Genomic DNA, 27059 nt, shown 5'->3' with positions numbered 1-27059 from the left:
AGCAAGTCATAATCTTCTTGCTGGTGGGGGGTCTTGCCTTCGATTTGTAAAAAAAATGCAAATTCTGTGAAGCGCAATACAGTGGAATAAAACGAATTATGCCTATATTTTACAAATCTTTCTCTCCTAACTAAGTAAGTAAAAACCAGTCTCACTGAAATATGTAACTCCAATACCTGACACTTACAAGGCATTTGCTAAATGTTTGTTGAAAGAAATGGGAATGAATTATTGAAAATTAGTGTCTATGAATTGCTTTTATAGCCCACCTCATCTCTGCTAGGCACGTAAAATTTTTTATTGGTACAGAAGCCAATAAAATCATGTATTTTTGCAATACATTTTTATTTTTTTTCTGCAAGAACTAATATTTCCCACTGGCAGGTAACACAAGGCTCTGTTTTCATGTATTAGTAAGGGTTTTCTGTGCACATATCACTGCTTAATGATTTGATTGGGCCAAATCAGACTTATGTGCAAAGTGACAAAAGAATACTTCCAAAGGGTGGGATTATGTGTGCCCAACACTAACACGGTTTAAAAAGCCACTTATCAATATGAATGTATTTCGGTGTAGTCTTGTTTCATTCATTTTCAAGAAAATTTCTGCCAAATACCTAATTACCATAATTTGTCAGTTTTTCTTTAAATAAATATGGTTTTCCATGAAAAGAAAAAACAGCCAGTGCATCTCACATCTCAAACAATCACACGAGTGCTTCTCCTCAATAACACATAAATTGAGAGTATCAGTGGATGCTTGGGTCAGCTAAGGTGATGCTGCTGTAGGTGCCTTATACAGTAGTCTCTCCTCATCCACAGTTTCACTGTTTGTGGTTCAGTTACTGTCATGTAATCATGGTCTGAAAATATTAAATAGAAAATTCCAGAAATAAACAGTTCACAAGTTTTAAATTGTGTGCCACTCTAAGTAGTGTGAAATCTCACATCATTGCACTCCATCCCGACCGAGATGTGAATTATCCTTTTGTTCAATGTTGCTATCCCATATACACTCCCGCCATTAATCACTTAGTAGCCGTGTTGGTTATCAGATTGACTGTCACAGTATCATAGTGATTGTGTTCAAGTAACCCTTATTTTACTTAATAATGGCCCCAAACCACAAGAATAGTGATGCTGGCAATTCAAAAATGCCAAAGAGAAGTGGTTTAGTGCTCCCTTTTTAAGTGAAAATGTATCTATGTATAAGAAAAAAAACATAATATATAAGATATATAAGGGTTTGATACTATCCTTAATTTCAGGCATCCACTGTGAGTCTTGGACTATATCTCCCACATATAAGAGGGAACTACTGTATCTGATCGCCAAAATTCGATTAATTTGAGTTTTAAGAACAAACAAGTTGCACCTTCTATGTGTACAACGCTATGCATTGTCTAGCTTGTTTTCCACTGCAATGGTTTTTTTTTTTTTTTTTTTTTTTTTTACAGTGTGTGGCTGCTGAGGAAAGCCACCAAGGCATGTGCTAAAATAATGGATACTTTCTAAAGAATGTATAAATGACACTACCTGCAGTGCAACAACAGAAAGAAAACAAAAGGTAAACAGAGTCACATTCATAACACAAGACTAGACTGGTGCTTGGGGAGGAACTCGGTTCTGTTATGCTGGTTTACTCGAGTGCATGAGGGTCAATGTTTAAGCATTTGCTGCATCTTAGCAGGAGAAAATTTGCTGGGCAGAAGCAAAGGAAATTTGAGAGGTTAGTCTTTCTCCCTTCTGTTTTTCTGGGCTCCAGCTTTTAACTCACAGTCGCATTCAGCCTGGGCCACTTTAACCACAAAAATTACTGAGAAAGAAAAGATCGGATGCATGATTCATTTCTCTGTTGCCAACTGTGACTAGGAAAAGTCTCTTAAGAGTTCTGCTGTATGTGTTTGGCTCCTGTTCCTTCCTGTCATATGTGCATTCTTCTACAGCAGTCCCCTGACATTTTTGTCTTGAGACCTCATTTCATTCTGCAAAATGATTGCAGATCCCCAGAGAAATTTCATTATTTTGAGTTCTCTATCAAATATTGACCTGACTAGAAATTAAAACTGAGAAAATTTTAAAATATTTATTAAATCATTTAAAAATGCCAATTGGAAACTGTATATTAACAAATAATATATTAATTAAAAAGTACATATTCAAAAACAAATATAGTGAGAAGAGTGGCATGGTTTTACATTTTGGCAAATCTCTTAATGTCTGGCTTAACAGAAGATAGATGGATTGTTAGACCTGCTTCTGCATTCAACCCATTGCAATATGTCGTCACAATTAAAATATATGAAGAAAATTCAGCCTCAAACAGAAATGTAATTGAAAAAGGGAGGAGTATTTTAATAGCCTTTTTAGATAATTGTGGCTGTTCTTAAATACTACAACCAAACTCGACAAGCTGTATTTTCTTAAACCAATGAACTTATCGTACTCTGTTATATTAAAATCCACTGGTCTATCTTGCATTTTGAATCTTTCACCTATGCATGATTTGTGACATCATTCGTTTGTCTTTTAGAAAATCTAGACCTCCCAAATGTTAATAGATTTACATTTTGTTGTAATTTTTACTGCAAGTACACGGTGAGGAAGAATACAATGACTACTTGTCACTGCTTTTACATCAAAATGTGTTGTCAAGACAGTTAAAAAAGAAGTCAGTATAATTATGAAAATAGTTTGGACCTGTGGACCCCTGAAATGGTCTCAAGGACATTCAGGGCTATGTGGACCACACTTTGAGAATTGTTGCCTTACAGTGAGAGGAAAGCTAGAATGAGATTTAAAAAGACTAAGATTTGAAATGAACCCTTAGCTAAAAAGTTTGAATATTTATTACTACCTGAGAATGGGAAAGTTAAACTGAGTCTCAACATTCTTAGACATAAAATAGAAATAATAAAATAAATGGGTGTGATTAGCATATTAAAATTACATATGTAAAGTCAGTGCCTGGAATATAAACCAAACTAGAACATAAACTGGAAATGTGTATGTAAATTCATGAACAAAGGCAATAATTGAAGGAAACTAAATATTTTTAATTAATATATTCATGTTTTCATTCCAAAATATTCATAGAGCAAGACCCATGATAGAGATATAGAAACAAATAGCATGATCCCTGCCCTTAAATAGTTTACAAGGGCATTTAAACCAAGTTGGCATTTAAATCAACTGTAAGGCCTAATCTACTCAGTGTTATAAAAAATAGGTAAGTGCCAAGTGCCTGGGTCAAGCAGAGAAATTCTTGCATATAGTCCGTATCTGAATTTTGGAAGCCAACTGAAAAGAGAAGATAGACTCTTGTGCCAGTCCAAGTGGACAAGGCTACAGAAAGCCTAGTTTTGACAAGTTTACTGGTCACCAAAGTGCCTGATGAGCTAAGAGGGAGAGAGGGAGCCATATGATTCTGAACTACAACCTGTGCCCTTGGATGGGGAAGAGAATCACGTCAGTAGTGTCATGAGCACCAGATTTTCACATCCCCATCATGGTGGTGAGAAGTAGCAGCAGGTAACTTCTTATACATACATCATGAGAACCTCTGGATATAGAAAAATAATGCTCAGCTGTTCTATGACTAAGGACTTTTGCTCTGACAGGTGCTGCTGTGTTTTGAGCCTTCCAATTGCTGACTTTGGTCTGTGTGACTAGAAGGGAAAGGTGTGCATGGAGTAGGTGAGATACGATTCCTTGCAGGTTTAAGTAAGAATAAAAAGGAAAGAACGACATTTGCTTCAAGTGTCACAATTCAAGTGCCATAATTTAAGCCACTTCTTAGTGTTTCCATGGAGCTGGCTACACAGATGAGAGTTCTGAAGGGCCTAGAACATGAATGAACACCTCACAGACACAGCAGATTGAGTCATTATTGCTTTCTGACAAAGCAGACAGGAAGTACAGGTTGCTGATCCATCTTCATCTGAGAACGGAAAGAGGAAAAAAATAGATAATGAGCAATCTTGGAAACAAGCGTCATCTTACACGTAGACTGGAGAATTTTACTATCAAGAATTAGGCATTTCAGGTCTGAGGACCAAGAGCCAAAAATAACCTAAATATTTCACAAATTGGCCTTCAAACCAGTCCTACAGAGTGAAATGATGTGATGTGATTTAATTTTCTTAGAAACTTCTGAGGATAGCTCTATCATAGATGACCCTTTACCCTAATGTAGATATTTCCCAATATGAGATTATGAAGGAGGAAGATAAGTTACACATTCATACTTTTAAGGCATGGTACTATTATTAAATGTATGGTTAAGTGTTTAGCCAGCTGGATGGATGGGTGGCTAAATGGATGGACAGATGGATGGATGGATGAATGGATGGATGGATGGATGGATGGATGGATGGATGGATGGCTAGGTGGGTTAGTAGTGGTATGGAGTAAAATGTAAACTTGAGAACTAAAGATGAGATACATTTTAGGAGGAAATTAAAAGTTTTTAAGGTAGAGTACCTCAGGAGAGCTGTCCGAGGGTCATTTGCCTAGAGAATGGAAAGTGTAATTCAGAATTGTAGCTCTGGCCTTGAACTGGAGATTGAGAATCACTCTGAACATCTCTAATACTCAAGGGCACTTATTTTCTCTCTAACTGATACTATATTGGGAGGGTTAGGGGCAGTGGTTCTAGGGTTGAGAGATTCAGAGACTCAGCCTCACCATCTCTCAGGTTTGACGTCATTTGGTGTCTGTAATCCTCCCACATAATAATTCCTGACAGTAGAGCATCCTTCACCCTCCACTAGATCTTGACTTGAGGTGTAGAACCATGGAGAGAAATCAGAGGTCCTGTGAATTCAATGGATAAAATAATTTTATCTCAATTCCATCAACCTCTAAGTAAAATGTAGCATTTCCCTCAATTGCAAAAGTAGGCAACAAACCCAAATAGGAGTATCAGTACCTGAGACTGGCACCAACAGAAAGAACAAATATTTTCATATCAGATTGTCACCGTTGGAGCAATCAGAGTTCCAGTAACACACATCTCTAGGTCCTTTTCACTACCGAAGAAATGAATTTCAACTCAGTGAATATGAAAAATATTTGTTTGTTAAAAGCACATTATGAGGTAGAAGACAAGTCAAGCCTAAAACCAACTTGCCACGTGGAAATGAGGTTACGTACCCCTAAGGAGGGGGTATGAGTTACAGCCAAGGAAGATGGAGAGCTGTTATGGCAGGGGAAGAAGAGGTCTGTGTTATATTTGGGGGCCATGATGGGATGGTCTTAAAGGCATTGCTAAGTGACTGGCAAATGAGGTCACCTTGATTGATACCTGGCTGTTATATAACTTTGCCTAGTGCGCAGCCTGTTATAATTAGACTCATGAACTTCTAGACATAATCATAATATTATAATGATGGTATAATGAGGATGAAGTTATGGGCAGTACTTTCTGCACATATGTTTGTAGCTGGTTTAGCCAGCAGCTTTCATGGCCTTTGTGCCCTAGGATTTGGGGTAATTTATAACCCTAAAAGGCAGGTATTTCTGGGAGGTCCTTAAGGAAGGTCTTCAAGGGAAGTTTCTATGGTTACAAAGCTGGACCCCTATTCCTTTGCTCACCCTGTTGTTTATGTCTGACTAGCTACCTAACAATATCACAGGAAGTGCCGTTATCTCAAAATATTGTTTCTGCTCATTGCTGCTTTAAATTATGGTAGATATTTGGCTCACAGGTAGACCTTGTCATTTAATATAGTAATAAACGCATGTATCACTATATCCTAAACTTATTCTTTTTGCTAAATGTATTTCAATACAATTGGTTTTCTTCATAACTCTATGTATTTTATTTTGCACATTTAAAACTTTTTTCTGATAAAGGATTCACCAGACTAAAGAAAGGGGTCCATGGCCCAAAAGTGTTAGGAGTGAGAGCTGCCTTTTTCTATTGTACCCATCTTCCCCGGGTGGACATCACACTGAATTCTCATGAAGGAATAGGCAGTTTTTCATGACAGTTCCAGGAAGCAGCTCAAACCTTCAAGCCAGAGGACCGTAAGCTGTTTTATCCATTAGGCGCCATAGAAACAGGGCCCAGGGCCAATGAGCTTGAACAACGCTGTCTACACAAATGCTTGAGACAAACCTAGTAGGGATGGGGGTGGAGGGATTTTTTCTAAACTAAAAATAAAACTACAGACGTGCAATTAATAAATGTCTAATTAAATCTTGTACCAAATCTCATATGTCAAACTCATCTGTCATTCCATTTACTATTAATCAATATGCTTGCATTTGAAAAAAATTAAAGATCAGATTTTCTCACTTTGCAAAGAAATGTCAAGTAAAACATGATAATATCAATAAAAATTAAAAGTGACTTATAATCATACATTTTCAAACAGAATTATAAAAATGCACCCAATACTTTATGATGGAAAAAAAACATATTTATATAATATGGTATGTCAGTACATTGAGAGTTAAAGATGAAATAAATTTTAAGAAGAAATTAGTCTATGGCCATGCCATCATGAACAAGTCTGATCCCGTATAATCTCCGAGGTTAAGCAGGGTGGAGCCTGGTTAGTACTTGGATGGGAGACCACCTAGGAAGACCAGGTGCTGTAGGCTGAAAAGGTCCTTGCAGTCTGTGAGGTCAACCAACAGTTGCCTTGCCAAAAAAAAAAAAAAAAAAAGACTATTATAAAAAAAAAAAATTACGAGGAAATTAAAAGCTTTTCCAAATAAGTATGCGAGCTCAGGCCTTCAAAAGTGTGAAAGCTGCACTGGCCTGAAGTTGTAACCTGTTCTCTAGGCTGCTTCCATGAGGAGCACAGCCTCAGAAGTTAGGTTCTGGGAAGACTCCCAACCGCAGCATCCTCTTCCCCTTCCTCACCGACTTCCCGACATTCTCCTGCCGCCCTCCCTCCCCTGCCTCCGCACGTCACCTTCTCCGAAAGGTTAAAGAGCTCCAGTCTTAACGTTCCTCCAGCATTTTGGCTTCCTGGGAGCTTAGTAGGGCTATCCTCTGCCCAGCTCGCTGAGCCTCTAACGGAGGGTGCTGTGTCCTGTGTGAGTCAAGATTCTCCCGGGTCATCTCTCTTTGCTTTTCCTCTGGCCCCACCAGAAATGCTGCGTGTGTGGTCTCCTGAAAAAGCGCCAGATAAGCCCATCTATGTCACCTTGAGTAGTGACAAGTTGCACTGAGGGCAGAAATTGTCTTACTGTTTCTTCCTCCAATTGGACCTGATTGATCATTCACCTGTGACAGGGTGAGGGGTTGATATCTAGAGGTGAGAAGGAGAAAGATAAAGGTTTCAGACAGATCTGTGCTTGTCTGTGCTCAGCACATGTACAAGAAATACACGATAAGCTGCCAATAAGAGTCAATTCTGAACAAAGGAACAGAAGCACAGGAGCAAGAAGAGGGCTTTTTTTTGTTTGTTTAATTGTGGACTTTTCAGTTAGACTAAATATTTGCTTGGGAACTACAAGAGAAGAAAAAAACACTTGAAAAGTATTTGAAATTTGCTAGATTTACTTGAAAGTGCCAATGAAGTCAAGAAAATTCAGAACTTTTGTGTACTTTCTTATATTTACACTAAACTCTAAAATTAGTGTAAACAAAAAATTGTCCCAAACCTGGACTTAGAAAGAACATCCTCCTAGGAAGAAATGAGCATTCCTGATAAAATTCATAAGCCATTTGCTGATGAAGTTCAATGGGACTAAGATTTGTTTGAGGAATCTAGTTTCCTACCTACCCATTTGAATATCAGTTGCCTGTTTACCAAACTTATTTTATTTTTGTATTTGATCTCACAGCGACTATAAAAATGTTCTCTTTTTCTATAAAATACCCCTAGTGAGAATAAAGTTTTGAATTAGCCTCTGAAAGGCATCTTCCTTTGCACATAAGACTATCGTAAAACTTTGATATCTGCTTATGACCAAATTGTCTCATGACTAAAAAAAAACCTAAAGTTTTCTTTAACATTAATATTGTTTTTTATTTTAAAGTAGGGAGTTGGGCATCATGATTGTTTCAGGGTTTAAGATTTCTAAGTCTGCTGGCTTCTGTACAGTTGAATTACTTTATAGAATATATTACTTGTATAGACTAATTCCATTAAAGATTCTAGGCAAGTGAATTTTGCTTTAATCACATTTCCCACATAATCTATTAAGGCACAATACTGCTAAAGTATAATTTTCAAAAAAATAAAATTATGACTCTCATGCAAATACAAATGCATCCATGTCAAAGATTTTATTTAATTAATTAATGAAGAACCCTACGATATAAGAACCATTTTAACAAGCATTTGAAGAACAGCCATATATCGATGCAATCAGGAATGCTGAAATAAGTCCAGGGACACAAAGGGAATAAGCAAGAGAAAAAAGGAAAGCATGGCCAGAGAGGCAAGAGACGAACTAAGAGAGTATGGCAGCCTCCAAAGCAAGAGACAAAAAGAAGGTTGGTGGGTTGGTGGGGGTGGGGGGGGCGGTGATCAACTGAGTCAGATGCTACAGACCGGTCAGATGGGAGCTGTCCATCATAAAATTTTCCCTCCCTACTGGATCATTCTTATCAGCCTATAGTCTGATGTTCTTTCTCTTGGTTCAAACAAAACCAAAACCAAACCTCTCCCTTGACCCCATTCTGTCTACTAGCTCTGTAGTCTCCTCATCGTATTTAGCCAAAGGGAGGTTTTGACCCACCTTGTTAAGAACAATCTTGGCAGACTAAAAGCAATAAAAACCATAGTGGAGTCAAACAAGAATGAAATAGAGAAGTTAGAGACAGTGAGTATAGACAACTCTTTGGAGATGTAAAAGAAAGAACAAAATTGGAACATAGCTAGTACAGGGGTCCCCAACCCCCAGGCTGCAGACCGGTACCGGTGGCCTGTCAGGAACCAGGCAGCGAGCAAGCCAAAGCTTCTCTGTTTTCGCTGCCGCCCTCCAGCGCTAGCATCACTGCCTCAGCTCCACCCCAGATCATCAGGCATTGGATTCTCATGGGAGCACCAGTCCCTGGTGCCAAAAAGGTTGGAGACTACAGAGCTAGTAGACAGAATGGGGTCAAGGGAGAGGTTTGGTTTTGGTTTTGTTTGAACCAAGAGAAAGAACATCAGACTATAGGCTGATAAGAATGATCCAGTAGGGAGGGAAAATTTTATGATGGACAGAGAGAGGGGACAATTGCTGAAACAATGTCCTTTACTAAGTGAGCAAAGATGAGATCTAGTACACAAGTGGGGAGATTGCACTCTGAAAAAAGTAGTAGACCTAGTACATGAGGCAAGTAGGTAGATGGAGGTGAGGAGGTTGTGGAAGTTCTCTTATTTCTAATCTCTTATTTCTACACAAATGGGATAATCTATTCAGCAGAATAGATTTGGGGGTAGGGTTAAATAAGTTAATACATATAAATGTATAAGAGGTATATAGTAGGTGTTAAATACTTTTATTTGTTAGTCTGAGTAATCTAATCCATTCTCATGGTTTCGATGACCTCCTATCCTTAAGCTTCAGATTCAAAATCCAACTCCTGCTGGACACCTCTCAAAATCAACAGACCTAGAACTCATTTTGTTCCTCTCAGAGCCACTCTCTCTTGAAAGCTTCTCACAGTTAATGTCTCCTGGACACACCTAGCAGAAATCCTTACATTCATATGGTTCAGTGACCTTTTGGACTTCTTTTGGGGCAGGATGGATTTGTAACCGGTCTTTACTAAGTGCCTACTCTGCACAAGGTACTGGAAATATGAGAGTTCAAAACGGCATGTTCGCCCTCATGAACTTTGCCTTCTAGCAATCACCTTCACGACATCCCTATTGTTCCTGTTTTACAATCATGTTAGAGGAACTGGTGTTCAAATTACTAGAAGGACATGTGGACATGGTGACAGTTTGGGTCAAAATTGAAGAGAGGATCCCGAGGTTCACCAAGCCCTGGAAGGAACAGGTTTGCTCAGAGGAAGAGGAAGAGAAGTGGCCGTTCTCTTTCTCCTGTGCTGCTTTCTGCCACCTACACTATGCTGAACGGTGTAGGATCCTCTGTGACCCTCTACACTATGTCGAATTTTTGCTTCGCTGCTAAGTCTGCCCCTTCCTCTTCTTGGGCACTTTATCTCTGTTTCCCTTTAGTTCAGTTAAGCAAACATACGGAGTACCTACTGTATTCGAGGCATGATTGGAAAGCACTAGTTCCCTGATTTATCAGTATATGTTACGGGATTTTTTTGTTTATTTTGTTTTGTTTTGCAGTGAAGAAATTAGAGTCACTTTATTTTCAGAGTGCTAAGCAAGGAGAACAGGAAGCTATATTGCTTAAAACCCAAACTCCTATTATATTTTTAAAACATATAAAATAGATGTATAAATATATATATGTCACACACATATTTTATATATATATATTTTTATAAGCAGAGTAAAGTAGCACTTAATAAGAGGGTTAGGTTTGAAAGTAAACCTATCAGGGGAAAACCAAATAAAAGTAAAATTATCCCCAGGAAGTGCTTAAATAGTCTATAAAAGTACACTGTGAGAGGTTAAAAGGAAGTGAGGCTTACCTGAAGAAACTGCCAACTCATGCTTGAAACATCAGATTCACAGTGGGGCTTCCTGAGAGCGCACGAGTTAAGTGTGCATTTACGAGACTCTGCTGTGTACGTGTGTGTACCTGTCTTTTTTCCTAAGAGAAAGAAAATTTTAAAGATGTAGACAGCAAGTACTACAAATCACGGTCTCTTTCTCCCTTTCCCCGTTCGAACTGCCCCTTTATTACCTGCTCTCTGTTCTCTGGCCAGAGTCCAAGCAGTTTGGTCTTTTAATGATCTATCTGTATGTAATAGTTCTAAGCTGCCACCTGGTGGCTGTTATGTGTATGTGTTTTAACCAGCCTTAATGTGTGGCTTGCCTAGCTACAGTGGTAATTTGATGCCATTTCTCATCTCTTCTCCGTTTTCATGGCTCCCACTAACCTGGCATTTAGGAACAACATGTGGCTTATCTGACAGATAAAAAGTAGAAATATGTGCTTTCTCCCAGAGCTGCTAGTTTTCCTGTCATTGAAAATGGATTACAATATTTTATATCCTTCAAGATAACAAATGTCCCAAGAGCTTAAAATCATGACAGGGTTACAGGTTACTTTGGAGTTAGATGTAGTTATAATTTTCTCCCAAATTACCACATATTTTTATTTTACAACCTCAGTAGCCCACAAGCATTTTTCGAGCACCTATTAGCCACTGCCTTGAGGAGCTCCCAGCATTGTGAGGAGACATGCAGGCCCACGAGACAATTGTTGTAATGTAATCTTCTTATATTAGGGATCGTCGTACATCGGGGGCCTGGAAAAGAGCATTGAGTCTCTCTGAAGGGGTCAGTGATGTCTTCAAGGATGCGGGGAGGGGAGACATTCCAAGCAGAGTGAAGAGTGGCTGTTTTGGTGGCAAAGCACACACTCCACCACTCTGAGACTTTATTCCCAGTTTCACCAGGCTATGCGGCATTCCTGGATCTGGCTTTTAACAGACTTGTTTAAACATTTTTGGAGAACTTAAAAAAAAAAATCTTACCCTAAACCATAGGGTACTCCTAAGATATAGTTTGACTAATCACTGAATTACCTAATGTTCGTTCTCTTTCCTTAATATAATTTTACCGTTTCAAGGTTATTTATTCTGAAGCAACACTTCATCTTTACACAGCCCATCCATTCCTTGAAATTGGACTAGAAACTGGCTGGGCCTGATGCCTCTAAGAAATCACTGAAAAATACACTTTTGGTACCTACGAAGGGAGAGAGAAAAAGAGAAAAGAGAAAATCTCCTGCTTTCTCTTCTCTCAATGGTAGATACCCACAAATTAGCTCAGAGATAGATAACCCACAGACACCAAACCCTGAGAAGCCCCACAAAATAATAAGGAGGACACACACTGTAGCATCTGTATAGTCAAAAAATACTATCCCATGAAAATAAAATATATGTTTCAGAGTCTATAAATGTCGAGTGATTAATAAATTATAAATCCATTTAGAGCTGTTACTGGATTAATAGTATTACATCTTTCTTCAATCATAAAAGTCAATGACTAGTTTTGTGTGGAGAAACTTTTTGAAGTTCAAAAGGAGTTTGCAATGCAAGAAAAGACTGGAAGAACTGGTTTACTTATTTACCCCTGTCATTGGCTAATGCCTACTTCCTCAGATCAGGTTTCAGCTAGGGTCTTTTCTGTGACCTCTGACACAATCAAATCCTGCTATTTTGTGCTCTCATAGCATCATGTACCTCTCTGTAGAATTTATCAGTTGCAATTTTAGATTTATGTGTGTGCATGTGTGTGCGTGCATGCACGCATGAGAATGTGTACATGTGTGAATACTTAATGTTAATCCCTCACCCACCACTGTAAAATGTCATGTGGTCAGGGACTGTCTTCCTGCTAAATACTGTCTGTCCAGGGTGTAGCACAGAGGTGCACAGCAAACGGTGAGCAGTGATTGAGCTTCAAATGTATTTGCAGCCACTCCCCAATGTGAGCACTGGTCTCTGGGCCAAAAAGTTTGGGGACCACTGTTATAAATTATTCATTAAATAAGTTCAATAAGCTAAAGTCCTTGAGTCTCAGTCCTGGAAGAGAAATACAGGGAAGACATATCAAAGACACCATCTAGGCCTTGGTGGCTAATAGGTAAGTACAGAGACTTGGACCCAGAAGGGGGTCCACTTGGCAGGGAGACCCAGCCATTTAGAAGAAGAAGAATATGGAGCTCATAAATGTCTCTGCCTGACAGCCAAAATCACAGTGTCTTGGAAAGAATATTGGATTAAGAACTAGGAATTAGATTCTAATACAACCTTGTACCAGTCACCTAACCTCATCTACCTTGACTCAGATTCCTCATCTGTAAAATGGGATTATTGGCCCTGTCTATACATCATCACTGTGACAATCAACACAGTGGGCCCAAAGTACATGAAAATTATAGAATATAATAAATATAAGGGTGGTATGTTTTTAACTACTTCTCTTTCATGAATCGCCTCCTCAGCTTCTCCTAATTTATAATCCTTGCCTTATTTTTCCTTTTTAAATCTTTGTGATTTTTCTCATTTCTTTATAAAATGCTTTCTTTAGTTTTTCTGAACATTGTCCACCTGTTAATTTTTATTGATTATACATCTTAATAATTACCTAAAATTAACCCAATTTTCTAAAAAGTCCTCGTATAGTCTATCCATCTTAGTAGCTCAGTGAAGGGAGAGCCAATACTCTTTCTCCTTACTGCCACAAAACAGTTCAACAAACATTTATCAATTGCCCACTATGTGTTAAGTGTTGACAATATCAAGTGAATAGCATAGTCACAAGCCTCAAAAATTTCAATCTGGTCTGCTGCAGTGGTTCCTAATCCTAGCTGCATGTTTTGATTTATTTGCTCTAAAACAAATAAAGCAAAATCTCTGGAGATGGAACCTGGACATGTTTGTTTTTCCAAAGTTTTCCAGGAGATTTGATTGAGCAGGTAGTGTTGAAAACCACTAGTCTAGTTGGGAGACCTATACAAATTCATTGTAACGCTCTGATAGAGGTATACAAAAATTGCTACTGAAGTAATAAATTTTGCTTGGGGTTGGGGCAGAAAATAGGCTTCCTGAAAGCAGAGATCTTTGTCTATTTTTTCATTGATAGATCTCATTCACTAGAGCATATATCTACCACAGCTATTCAATTCATGTTGTTAAGCTGTACCTCTAAGATTGAATAAATAGAATTTTGGCAAGATAAGGAAAAGGCATTCAAAGCAGAGGTACTAAAAAGAAAAAAGACATGAGAGTAAGTGCAGAATATATGGAAAAAATTTCAAATAGTTGATTAAAACTGGATTGTAGATTGTATGATGGACTAATGGAAAACTGCATTGATTTCCATGCTAAGGAATTTCTTCTGTAGTATGCAGAAATTGGTAAATATCAAAGAGCAAAACACTATACAATTTATCATTTTCAAAAACAACATTCAAGTTATAAGGTTATCAAATATTTCTCTTTACAGAACTGCATTCCTGTAAACATGATGACTATCTGCTTCCATTTCTATAGTAAAAGAAAGTTAATGAGATTAATCTTCCTGTGTTCAAAACGCCACTAATAGTTTGACCAAAAAAGTTAAACTGGCAGGTATCTGGTTTTCATTACAGAAGCACAAGATTCAAACAGAAATTCAGTTAGAGATTCGTTATTTGAAGACTGTGATAGTGTTAAACATTATGGGGAATAAATATCTCCTGACATAAAGCAAATTATCAAATTATTAAGATACAACTGAAAACAATTCTGAATTGAATGTCTGAATAGATTGGGAAAAAAATATTTTTTAGGAAAATTTCTGTCTAGAGAAAGACTCATGAATTAGTGGGGGAGGTGGGAATATCATATTTCAACAAGTTCAGATGAAGGTACTATGATCCCTGGGTCAGAGACTTCAAAAAGAAAAATGTAGGGGACCCCACTGCTAATGAGTTCTGCTAGGAGATAAGGAAAATGTTCTAAAATTGATCGTTGTGATGTTTGCACAACTCCATAAATATGCTATAAACTATTGAATTGTTCCCTTTAAATGGGTGATCTGTGTGGTATATCAATTAGACTTCAATAAAACTTTTAAAAAATTAAAAAGAAATATGTTACTAGAAAGGATAGTCTAACAATGTTATCATAAATTGATCCCAATGAGAAAAGAAGGAGATATATATTGAAAGAAATCAAAGTAACTGCACATTCGAATGACATCAAATTTTTAAAAATAGAATCAGTCTTGTAAATGGGACTATATACAAGGATAAATAGCACTAATGGCCTAAAACTTTTAAGAGTCATTTCAAGAAGTTTCGTGCTCAGAATATCTAAAACTCTTGAAAAATTCTGAAGATTTTCTTTTTATAACTTTTTAGAGATATATTTGGAACAAAAGAAAAAAGACCGACATAGATTTTTTGTTTGGGGAAGATAGGATAATCTACTCCAATGGTTCTTAAAATGTGTGTGAGAACCACCTTGTGTGTGAGAACCACCTCAAGTGTGTGAGAACCACCTTGAGGCCTTGTTAAAACACAAATTGCTCATCCCAATCCCAGAGTTTCTGTATCAGAGGTCTGGAGCTGAGCTTAAGTATTTGCTTTTCTAACAGATTTCCAAGTAATGCTGATTTTGCTAGTCTACACTCTGAGACATAATCTGAGATTTGTTGTATGTCTTGGTTTGAGTTCCACAGGAAGTAGTCCTTGAAACAAGGATTCAGGTATAAGTAGTTTATTTGGGAGGTACAGAAAATACCTTTAGGGAAAGAGGGAAATGAGTGCTCTGGGAGCAGAGCTAGCAAGACCTGACCAGTACAGGGCCATCAGGTGTGCCTTGAGCGAACAAGGTGAGAAGTGAGCCTTCAGATGAACAGATCATACGTAGCTAGATAGGGAAGGGCAAGCGGCATCCTGTGTCGAGCAAACAGTATGGAGACTCCGGTGAGAACGTGTATGGAAATTTTGGAAGAACATGACCCCTGGCCATAATGCCCTGATCCTCTAGTAAGGACTGTAGTGATAGATGAGGCTGGAAAGGCTAAGCATAAAGTAAACCGAGTTAAGAACTTTTGTTTTCTTTCTTCTTCTCATGAGAACAATGAAGTCATTGTATGATTTTAACCAGAAAATGATGAGAAAATCGAGGGTATATAATAAGGGGTGCAAACCTCAGATCAATTTGTATCTTTATCATCATTTTAGGCCACATCACACATCAGCTGCAGGCTCACAGACTTAATCACTATTTTCTTTTTGCTAAGCCATCAACTTCTTCATAATTTTCCACATAAACTGCTGGAATTCTGCAGTTTGCCAATTTAATATAGCTTAAATTTCAAAAGGCAGAACATAATTATAATTTTTCCCTAATAAAAATGCTTTTGAAAAAAGATCAATTTTTAGTTTATTTTGAAAAAATTCAAAATTATCATTTGCAAGGCTATTATCGTATATCCTTCACTTATTGTCTCTAGGTATTAATATTTTGTCTTTCTTTTTAGCTTAATTATTTGAGAGTAAATTACAGATATCATGACCTAATATTTCTGATGTATCTCTTAAGAAAAAGAAAATTCTTTTACATATCCACTATACATATTGGTGGAGGGATAAACACATAGATCAGTGGAATAGAACACAGAACCAAAAAAGAGGCCCACACAAGTACAGTCAAATAAATTTTTACAAAGATGCAAAAGCAAATTCAATGCAGGATGGAGTCTTTCAATAAATGGTGCTGGAGTAATTAGACATTATAGGCAAAAAAAAAAAAAAAAAAAAAAAAAAACTTTAGCATAAACCTGACACCTTACACAAAAATTAATGGAGTATATATTTAAGGGTAAATCATAAAATTATAAAACTTTTAGGAGTAAATATAGGAAAAAATATACAGGACATAAGGCTAGGTGAGGAGTTCCTACACAAGACACCAAAAGTATATTCATAAAAGAAAAATATCAATAAATCAGACTTCATCAAAATTAAAACTTTAGCTCTATGCAAAACCCCTTTAAGAAGGAAAGAAAAGCTATATACAGTCTGGGAGAAAATATCTTCAAACTGTATATCTGACATAGGATTTGGTTCCAAAATAAATAAAAAATTCTGTAAACTCAAGAGTAGCAAAACAAATAATCCAATTAGACAATGGGCAAAAGATATGAACGGATATTTTACTTAAGAGCATATAGAGATGGCAAATAAGTACGTTAAAAGATGTTCAACAGCCGGACCAAAAAAAAATAATAATAATGGCATAGATGATAGAGGCTCTGTTCATCCCTGTGGCGACCAAATCAAAGTTGTGACGGACCACAGAAGCAGCAGCAAGGTAAAATCGTCTAAGATCTTGATGGATGAACTAGGGGAAAATCCAAGAAATCACCCCACAACGGCAAAGGCAGGACAGGTTGGGGATGCCAGGATGCCCGGTCTCAAGTGGCTGAATGAAACGGAGGCTGCAGCAGTGGCAGACACTTCTCAAAGGGGCTGTGTCCGTGAGCAGATTTTCACGGTGACAGACCTGCTCGCTCTAAGCACCTATTCGGCTGTGTGTGGGGGAGGGGTGGGCACCAGAAACTTAAAGGAGTCATTGTCGGAATGAGGGCTGAGGCTAGACTCACTCTGTACAGAAGTGCCAGCGGTATCCATTGTTCCCTGTTGAACCCTCCCCACTACCAGTGTGTCAGACACAGCGCTGCCGTAGCCGTGAGGTCATCAAACTGGATAATAGAGGTCACTCTGCCCAGAGGATTCCCTGAAACCCTGCCTCCCACCAACTCACAGCCCTACCCAAGCCACATCCAGGTATCTTCAGCAAGTCAGGTGCTCCTTGCTGAGCAGTGCATAGACTCACGCTGGAGGCAGCTGGCCTCAGTTTCCGGTGTGGCCTTTTGAGGCAACTATAATCGCATCTGTGGATTGCTTGCTGAATCTAACAGGTGGTCCTGGAGGGGCAGAGACTTGAGCTAAATTTGGCCTGCAGCTGAACCCCTCTCAGGACTGTGCCACTGGACACCTACTTCACAAATCCACACTAATAAGACCGGGAGACTTAGGAGCTTTGCTTAGTACATAGAAACAGATATGGAAAGGCAGCCAAAATGGTAAGACAAAGAAGTAGAAACCATATGAGAGATCCAGATATAATGGAGTCAAGTAATCTAACAGATGCGGAATTCAAAACACTGGTTATAAAGATGCTTGATGAACTTTTGGGAAGGGTGAAAAAATTCAGTGAAAACGTCAACAAAGAGATAAAAATATAAAAATGGAAATGGAAATTATAAAAGGGAAACAGTCTGAAATGAAGAATACATTATCTGAGATGAGAAGTATATGGAGTAAACAAAGGAATAAGCAAAGTGAATAAAGGAAAGGATCAATACCCTATATCTAGAGTACAGGAAAGCCAAGGACACACAATCAGAATGGCAAGAGATGAGATGCCAAGACTATAAAAATAATTTAAGGAACATTTGGGACACTATTAAGGGTCCAAATATCTGGCTAATCAGCATAACTAAAGAAAATCAAGATGTTGAACAGCTGTTTGAAGAAATAATGATAGAAAACTTCCCTAACCCGGTGAAGGAAATGGACATAAAACCCTAGGAAGCTCAGAGAATTCCACAAATCAGGGATCCAAAGAGGCCCACGCCAAGACACATCATAATTAAAATGCCAAAGAAATCCAAAGAAAGAATGGACCTAGAAGGTATTTAAGTCAAACGGAGAAAGATAAACACTATATGATTTCACTAATATGCAAAATCTAAGAAATAAAAAGAACAAACTAATCAAAAACAGACTCACAGATATAGTGGACGATTTGGTGACAGAGGGGTAAGGGTATTGGGGGTCTGGGACAATGGGGTGAAGGGTTAAAGAAGTACAAATTAGTAGCTGATGGATGGTCACAGGGATGAGGAGCACGGCATAGAGAATATAATTAGCATTAATACGCTGGCTTGGAGGTGGGTCAGGGGTGGGAGGGAGCAATTGGGGAGATCATTTTACGAACTATATAAATGTCTAACCAATGTAGTATATACTAGAAACTAATTTTTTAAAAAATTTCAACAGCATTAGCCAATAGGGAAATAAGAATTAAAGCTACAATAAGACGTCATTATATAGTTATTGAATGGCTAAAATACCAAAATACAAAAGTTGGTATTCAAAATACCAAATCTTGATGAGGACACAGAAAAACAGGACCCCTCAGACATTGCTGGTGAATGATATAGCCAATCTAGTAAACAGTTTGGCAATTTCTTATCAAATTATACATACATATATATCCACAATACAACTACCAAACTAAGAAAATTTTATGTTATAATATCATCTAATATAGTCAGCATTCAAATTTCATCAGTTTTCTCAATTAGTGTCTTTCATAAAGCAATTTTTCCTGCTGTGGATCCACATTTTCCCCTCACTTTTTTTTACTAAACATGTTGCAGTGACATTAGTTAATAAAATTGTATGCTTCAAGCGTACAATTCAATAATATACCATCTGTACATTGTATTGTGCATTCACTACCCAAAGTCCAATCTCCTTCTGTCACCATTTATTTCCCTTTATCCTTACCTACCTTGACCCCTCCCTCTTTTCCCTTTGGTAACCACTAAGCTGTGTGTCTCCGTGAGTTTTTGTTTGTCTTGTTCATTTATTGCTTTATTTTGCATCTGACATGTGAGTGAAATCATACGGTTCTCAACTCTTACACATTCTTAACTACTTAGAAACAAGTGTTTTTTATCATGTATACAGGGTATATTTTAAGGTGTACTTTATTTTTAGATTCTTTTAAACTATAACACGAAGTTGAATAATAAGTAAAGTATTTACAAAAGCTGAAAGTAGTGAAACTAGCTTTTCTTTTCAGGAGAAAAGTAGTAAAAGAAGATTTTTAAAAAATGGCTGAAGCCACGGGTTTTCTACCTATTGGGCATTGTCTTAACATTTACAATGATTTTATGAGGTGGGGCATTGCTGCCCCTCATTTATAGATGAGGAAACAGATTGTATTATTCAAATTAAATGATTTACCTAAAGTGATAGTAAATAAATGATGGGACCTGGTTTCAAACCTAAGGTTAAATGACTTAGAGCTTAAGCTCTATTACTCTACCATTCAAGAATTCTATGAACTTAAAATTTACATTACTTTGGAGTTCACATCCCTTCAGTCAGAGCTTGTTTACTAGTTACTTAGATACAATTCTAACAAGTTTGGATGTTTGGTTTCCAGATTGGTTGCCAGGTAGAAAAAGGCAAGATTGAATATAACAGCATCACAGACATGTATTTCAAGAAACAGAAAGCAATCTGACTGTGCAATAATAGACCAATAGTAATGCTTTTACCTTGCAATGTATGAAACTATTAAAAATATAAAATCTTCGACATTGGAAAATGTCTGCTAAACAAAACCTCAGGCTATAAAACATATCTATCTTGGTAAATATTAGTTATAAATATATTTTAAAATATCCTGTCATGCACCAAAATTTTAATAATTACATTAGATAGTAGGCTTATAGATAACGTTAGATGCTTTTTTCAATTCCTCCATGGGCAGTTCTAACTTCTATAACTGAGCACACACACACCTCTACTTTTTAAACATTTTAGAGACAATGTTATGAATCTCAGTACCCTATACTCAGAAATTTGTATAGCTCAAATTCAGAAGGCACATGAAGGAAAGAGGTAATTAACAAAAAGAACATAAAGAATTCCTTCCTAGGCACTGAGCTGCTTTCAGGGAGACATAAAAATATATGATTGAATCTTTGTCAGAAGTTTAGGTTTCTGGGTAATTTCGTTCATTATCGGGCTGGCTTCCCCAATTTGAAAGCCCTAAAGTGATCAGGAGAGATTTTCTGAAGTTCACTTCAGGGTCTGAAGGTTAATCTTTTAGAGGAAGGTGGTAGATCCCTGTGAGGTTCACTGGATTATAAGCGAAGGCAAAGTCACTCACTGCAGAGGAAAGAAAACTAGAAGAGATAATTGAGCACAAAAAGTTAATCAACTTTTCCTTTAAACTGTCATTTATTTAGTATTGGGGGTGGGGGAGGTGAATATCTTGTCCTTTGGTGTAAATACTAAAAAAGGTAAATGAATGAGTAAATGATTGATTAATCAGTAAATCCAAATGGACTATAGGTCTGTAATAATGGATCTGTAATAAATCACACTCTAATTAATGTAACATATTTTTTATACATATATCCTTTAACAATAAGCACAAATGAAATGTGATTATTGAAAATAAGAAAAAATGAGGAACCAGTTAAGAAAATAGAATTGATTGAAAAATGCAAAATTCAAAACTGTAATGGTGCAGATGCACAAGATTGGTTGGGGACAGGTTCACTTAGTAAACACCTTTAATCAAACTGTGAAATATTTGTTTTAAAATTTAACCCTTAAGTACAAGTCTTTTTAATATACTGTATAACGAAATAAGAAATATGCACAAAGCACTTTCCTGCACACGTAGGTGCAATGATTGTCTTAAAGTAATGTACCTGTCCAATTTTCAATTTTGAGCTTTTTTCATGGCACCACCATTTTTGCTTAAAAGAGCAACTCACGAACAAATCATGTTTGCTCAGACTTGGATATTTGGGAAAAAATGAGTCTATCACGCCCAAAGAAACCACTATTGTTGCCAATGACAAAATGAGTTTTTAAGCAAATATTAGAATTTTGGAAAAGCTATGACAACTCAGCTTCCCAGTTTTTAAAGTGGTGAGATCAAAGGTGATCTTAACAAACATGATTATGTGAAATATAAATGTGTCAACATTCGGGATATCTACATAACTCATACCACCATCTTCCAACTGAATATTATGTTTTGAAATCATGCATGGGTCAAAGATCCATTTCAAATGGAAGATAGACAAATGGACTTTACTGTTACCAGTGCACAAAAGGTCTGACCTGGTTTCAGGCTGCAACTGACTTTTACTGTTACCATATATTGATTTTTGGCACAGTATCAAAGAATATCCACAGCCATCTAAAAAAGGGTTATTAAAATATTCCTTTTTCCAGCTACACTACCTGTGTGAAACAAGATTGCCTTCGCACCCTTCACCCAAAACAACCTATCACAACAGATGTAGGTATAAGAAGCCAGCCGTCTTCCATTATGCCAGATATTAGAGATCTGTAAAAATGCCAAATGATGCCATTAGTCACACTGAAACATTTTTGAAGTTATTTCTCATTAAAAATATTAATGTAATGAGTTTATTACTCTATCTGGAACCAGACAAAAAAGTTGGTATAAAGTAATATTTTCAACACAAACTTTGCAAAAAGATCAGACTATTTTAAATCTAGCTCTTAAAACTAACTAATAATGTAGATAATCGTATTTAACCTATTGAAGTGATTTGCTAATATTAGAGAGTGGTTCTTCATGTTATTTATTGGCTACGAAACAAGCATTTTAAATCATAAAATCAGGTCGTAATGACCGCCATTCATTAACACTGAAGTGTGGTATATTTCAATTAAAGTTAAGAGCAGATCCTAAAGTTCTCATCAAAGGAAAAAACATTTTTCCCCCCTTCTTTTTCTAACTATATGAGATGATGTTAACTAAACTTACTGTGGCAATCATTTCACAATATATGTAAGTCAAATCATTATGCTATATACCTTATGGTGCTGTACAATGTCAGTATCTCAATAAAACTGGAAAAAAATAAAAGTGGAATTAATAAATTTCTAATCACAAATCCTGCGCATGCATTTAAGTATGGCCATCAGCTAATTGTTCTAAGGATTATTCTAAAAATACATATTATCTTTTATTTAGAATTTGTCAATGTCTGGACTCTTTGTACTTCTTAGAGACAATGTCTCAGATCGTCCTACAAAAGTTGAGGCCAGCAAAACTAACCCTTCAGGTACTATATTCTAAAAGGAAAAAAAGAAAGCACCACACAACTCGACTTTCCTGCAATAATTTTATAAAGAGACTGGAGACCTGCCAGACATAAACATAATTGGAAGATCTGTACTGAATATATAGTAATAATAAAGATGATAGGCTCTGTTTCAAACACTTTCTGTATGAATTCATTCAATCCTCATAACACAGAGAGGAAAGGCTACATATTCGTCCAAAACCACACAAGTATCAATCTACAGAATTATCAAAATCAGGTTGTTTAAGAAACTAGAATTGGCTATCAAATGCTTTCACTATCCCAGCAAAGACCTCTTTACCCCCTTCTTCTTTACCTGCTGCAGACCTTTTAGTTTCTATTGGTAGCATTAGATTCTATTCCCAGAAAATATAGTCCTTAATACTTATTAAAACCCTGTGCTTACAAAAGGCCTTGAAAACAGAACATTCTATCCATAGCTTATGAGTAAGGTCAGGTAAGAGCAGTGGAAAGTCATTAGGTTATATATTTCACCTGTCTCCTCAGTTATGAGGGGAAGACAACCAGCCAGTTTTCAATTTTTACCTAGATTTGGCACCCCTAGGTGCCAATATACCACTTGCAATACATCTGCCATAACTTACATAATTATTAAAAAGTAGTTTTAGAAGCTACTTTCTAGCTTTTCTGTTATGGACAGAAGACAAAGTTATTGTAGGTTAGCTGTTGACTAAATTAAAAACTGACATAAAAATCTCAAAACGACACTTCCATTTGTACAAAGTATAAAAGCAGCCAATCAGGGTATTAGAAGCTGGTGGTGGTGGTGGTGGTGGTGAGTTGAGACTGGAAGTAGGAAATGAGGGGACTTACGGGATTCTAGTTTTTTCTTGATCAGAGCTCAGATTACTCAAGTTGTTGCTATTGTTCACTTGGTGTACTTTCAGTATTGTGTACCTTTATTTTGCCCATTTAGACAAATATGAAATTTCCTCCTTCACATCTTGTGTATTCTTCCTTCCTCTTCATAACCTCCACTGAATGGCTACAACTCTTTTGATCACCAGTCTCCTCCATACTTGCTCCCGATTTGCTCATCTTAATTTCTGAACAGCATCTCTTTCATCATTATACTCTCTTAAGAATTTCTATTACATAGCAAATTGTGCAGTATAGTTTAATGAACGTTTGTCAAGTACATAATGTAAAATACGTTTATCTTCCTCGTTTCAGTTTGCCAGTCAAGTACAGAATGGAGTACACACATTTATCTTCCTCATTTCAGGAAAAGGAGTGCTGCAACTGTTGTCTCTCTCGGCCCCAGGACTGGACAATTGCTGTTTGGGGTGAGGATGGAGTATGCAGGCTGTAACATCCATTTTTCTTGAGGTTCCTGTATCCTCTTTTAATCTCTTAGATTCATGTCCAACCCCCTCCCCACATCTTTTTTTCAAAATTGTAGTGCATAAGAAAATTATATCATACACCAAATGGTATCCCAGAATGAATTCTCCGTATTTGTTTTATGCTACATTTACATGTTTCCTGGGTCAAACCTGTTCTACAAAGTCTAAAATGTCGCCACCTCCACAGAGGGTTTATTCTTTGAGTAGCAGCCCTAAGGGGTTTCTATAAAAGTTACGATTCCCTAGATCAGAATACTTACTGAGCAGCCTAACATGTACATGAAATTGTTATTTGACAATATGATATATTCTTATAGTCCTTTATCTTACTTAAGGATAACTTCTCCAGTTAACTATCTTTCTGCCTGGTTGCTAACAGGGCTGAATATCTTGCTGTGTGACCACTTGATAAAATAGCCTTATAAAGTTTAATCCAAAATATACCATCAGCATGTGGTAGCTTTCTCCTAGCCATTTTTTAAAGGTTATCTCCTACATGTCTTCTAGAGAGAATTATGGAAATTAAATGTCATCATGTTTGCCTCTAGATAAAATTTTAGACACAAAAGTAGGAGAAAACCATTTTTAATTGAAAAATAAAGCAATACATCTCAAATAAGACTGTTTAACACCATAGAGTGTAATTTGAGGGAAATAGCTTTACTAAGTGGGACTGTGAAATTTAGGCATCAGTATCAAGAGTTTCCCACCTTTATCTTGACTCAGCTATATGCATATTAAAAATAAGAACTTTCTCGTAAATTTAAACTGTAAATCTGTATAGCCTATCCGTATTCCTAATCCACCGACAAAAGGGGAGATTTTAAATAAACATTTCCATACTAAAGAGTTCCCAGATATAGCAAACGAAATCAATATTTTATGAAAAAAAGCTTATATGAAACACATACAAGACTATTAATGATATTTAATTCACAAAACTTCAAAACACAATTTCATCAGGATGATCTCTTACTATGATCTTCCTCTGAAATTCTTACATCCCAAAAGTTTAACTTGACATACTGGAAGTATTAAACTTTGAAAGTATTAAGGTTATTGCTTTAAACTGGAAAATCATATGGTCAATGTCTCTTTTTAAAGAATTCCTTAAATAGCTAATCTTTCAATTACACTCATATAACTGCAGAGAAAATGTTCAAGCACGTAGTAAACATCACTCTTGAATGACAAAACAAAGGCATTCATTCATTAAGATGTATGGCTTTTTTGGTAATTATAATTACAACCCATAAATAAAGTTATTACTATTTGACTAAAAAAAGGTTTTTACAAAACTCCACTTCCAAAATTAATGTTTTTATTAAATCAAGTTAAAAAAGTGTTCACTGTAGAAAAGCCAACAAGGGTTTTAACAAAACCAAAATATACCTTTTTATACAATATATGTATATATTAGCAGCAAACTACTTCGGAGATTTTTTAATTTTCTTTAAGTTATTTTAAAGAAAGCATAAACAATGTATATTAGTATGGAATGTCAACTAATCCATCGTTTACTCTGTGATTGGGCCTTCTAGTACAACTTATTTTATGATTCTTATTAAGGAATGCTAAGAACAAACCCAGTTTGACTAAAAAGCAGTGAAACAGTGGCTGGTACAAAGTGTCTTACTACTTCATAGTCATGTATTATCTTTGAGAACAAATGAGCACCATATAAACAGTAATTGTGTGTAAACTCAATTTTTAAGGTGTAACAGCAGCCAACTTAACATTTGACTAACATTTTAAAAATTTGGTGATATACAAAATTTTAATCAAATCAGAAAAACACTTCAAGTCCATATTACTTATCAATTTTTAAAATCTTAATAGAAATTCTGTATATAATCTGACAAACTGCATGCATGCGCATATACACCTACAAGAGTATGTGTATATACATATACCTTTAGCTTTGAATGAATTTCTCAACTGAGATGAAGCCAAACTTCTTATTTAAATATGTATGTAAAATATCCAACTGAAAGTTTTTAGCAAAAGTTTCATCTTAGCTCATCATAGCTACTGAAACTTTTGAGGCCAAAAAGCTGTAATTCATCTTAATATAATTTAGTCTTACAAATCAGTCAGCCTAACAAACAAGATTTGAATTACCAACTGCCACAAAAGAAAGAAATTTTTGTCTTGATAGTTCCTTTTAATAGCAAAAAGAGGAAATATCCTTACATTGAGCTTTTAATTTTTAAACAGTTAAAATTATTAAAGAAATCCCCATAGTCTTCAAGAATACTAAATGTTATATAATACCGCATTCTTATAGCTCAATTCTTCAGCTAGAATGTTTTAAAAGTTTCCTTTGGATTGCATTATTTAGCGCTTCAAGTCTCCATTCTGCACTCTGAATACTGGCTCGGATTTGTTAGGTTTATATCAATCAGATCATTCAGATTTTGCTACTGTGTTACCTGTGCATAACATTAATGGAAGAAACTGCACCAAATTTCAAAAGCAACATATGGAAAAATTAAAGAATATGTATTACAAAAAAGATAAAAGTATAATAGAGATTCCCTTTCATTAATGAAATATAATCCTTTTAATGCTTTTAATGTCCTAAATTTCACTTATCAAGAGGATGAAATTTTTTAGATAGCCCACCTTTATTTTTCAATTAAAAACTAAAAGAGTAGACTGAATTGCTTTTATTAATATACATGTCAAGTTATTGAAAAGATGACTTCATGTAGTTTTTCTCGTTAAAGATGGCACTTGCAGGTACAAAGATGCAGAGATGGCTACAGCCTTCAGATGTTTACTTGAAAAGATTCTTCAACAGCAGTTTGATATTGGGTTTCCTCATCTAGCTGAAGGTTCTAAAAACAATGATATTAATGTATGAATAGGAAAAATATACTCCACTATCCAATACTTTGATCACATACTTGAAACAGTTTGTTACAACATATATTATCCTTTAAAATATAAGATTTAAATACCTGAACTTTGTAATAAAGTTCAATTGTAATTATTTAGAAATAACTGATTAATAGAAATAGCAGGAAATAAAATATGAATTACAGTGCCTTATAAATCATTAATTAGAAATATAGTTAAGGGTATATATAACCTACAATCATAAAGTGATAAACTGTGTCATTTCTAGAAAAGAATGACCAATGTT

At 36.2% G+C, this 27059-nt stretch overlaps 1 protein-coding gene, 1 long non-coding RNA gene and 1 pseudogene across 6 annotated transcripts in view; 1 reads left to right on the top strand and 2 right to left on the bottom strand.

The window, feature by feature from the left end:
• Positions 1-1427: 1427 nt before the first annotated feature.
• LOC107521762 lies at positions 1428-17385 on the bottom strand. 3 transcript variants are annotated; one of them, XR_001599640.2, is made up of 5 exons: positions 10565-17385; positions 6927-7265; positions 4687-4815; positions 4483-4511; positions 1428-3940 (listed from the first exon to the last, which is right to left on the bottom strand). It is a non-coding gene; the product is annotated as an uncharacterized LOC107521762 (long non-coding RNA). The 3 variants fall into 3 exon arrangements; XR_001599642.2 differs by lacking the exon at positions 4483-4511 and having other exon boundaries at positions 6927-7126; positions 7204-7265; XR_001599639.2 differs by lacking the exon at positions 4483-4511.
• Positions 6491-6609, top strand: LOC118610562 (annotated as a pseudogene).
• Positions 17386-24480: 7095 nt separating the features above from the next.
• The window catches only part of RNF138 (ring finger protein 138), a 33233-nt gene continuing 30654 nt past the window's right edge, over positions 24481-27059 (bottom strand). For all 3 annotated transcript variants that reach the window (XM_016166746.2, XM_016166745.2, XM_016166744.2), the window contains one exon: positions 24481-26751. In XM_016166746.2, coding sequence (XP_016022232.1) covers positions 26683-26751 — 69 coding nt within the window. In that variant the 3' untranslated portion in view covers positions 24481-26682. The remainder of the gene's footprint in view (positions 26752-27059) is intronic.

The sequence above is a fragment of the Rousettus aegyptiacus genome, unplaced genomic scaffold (assembly GCF_014176215.1).
Source record: "Rousettus aegyptiacus isolate mRouAeg1 unplaced genomic scaffold, mRouAeg1.p scaffold_m13_p_12, whole genome shotgun sequence".
NCBI classification, from domain to species: Eukaryota; Metazoa; Chordata; class Mammalia; order Chiroptera; family Pteropodidae; genus Rousettus; species Rousettus aegyptiacus.
This window is presented reverse-complemented; position numbering and strand designations above follow the sequence as displayed.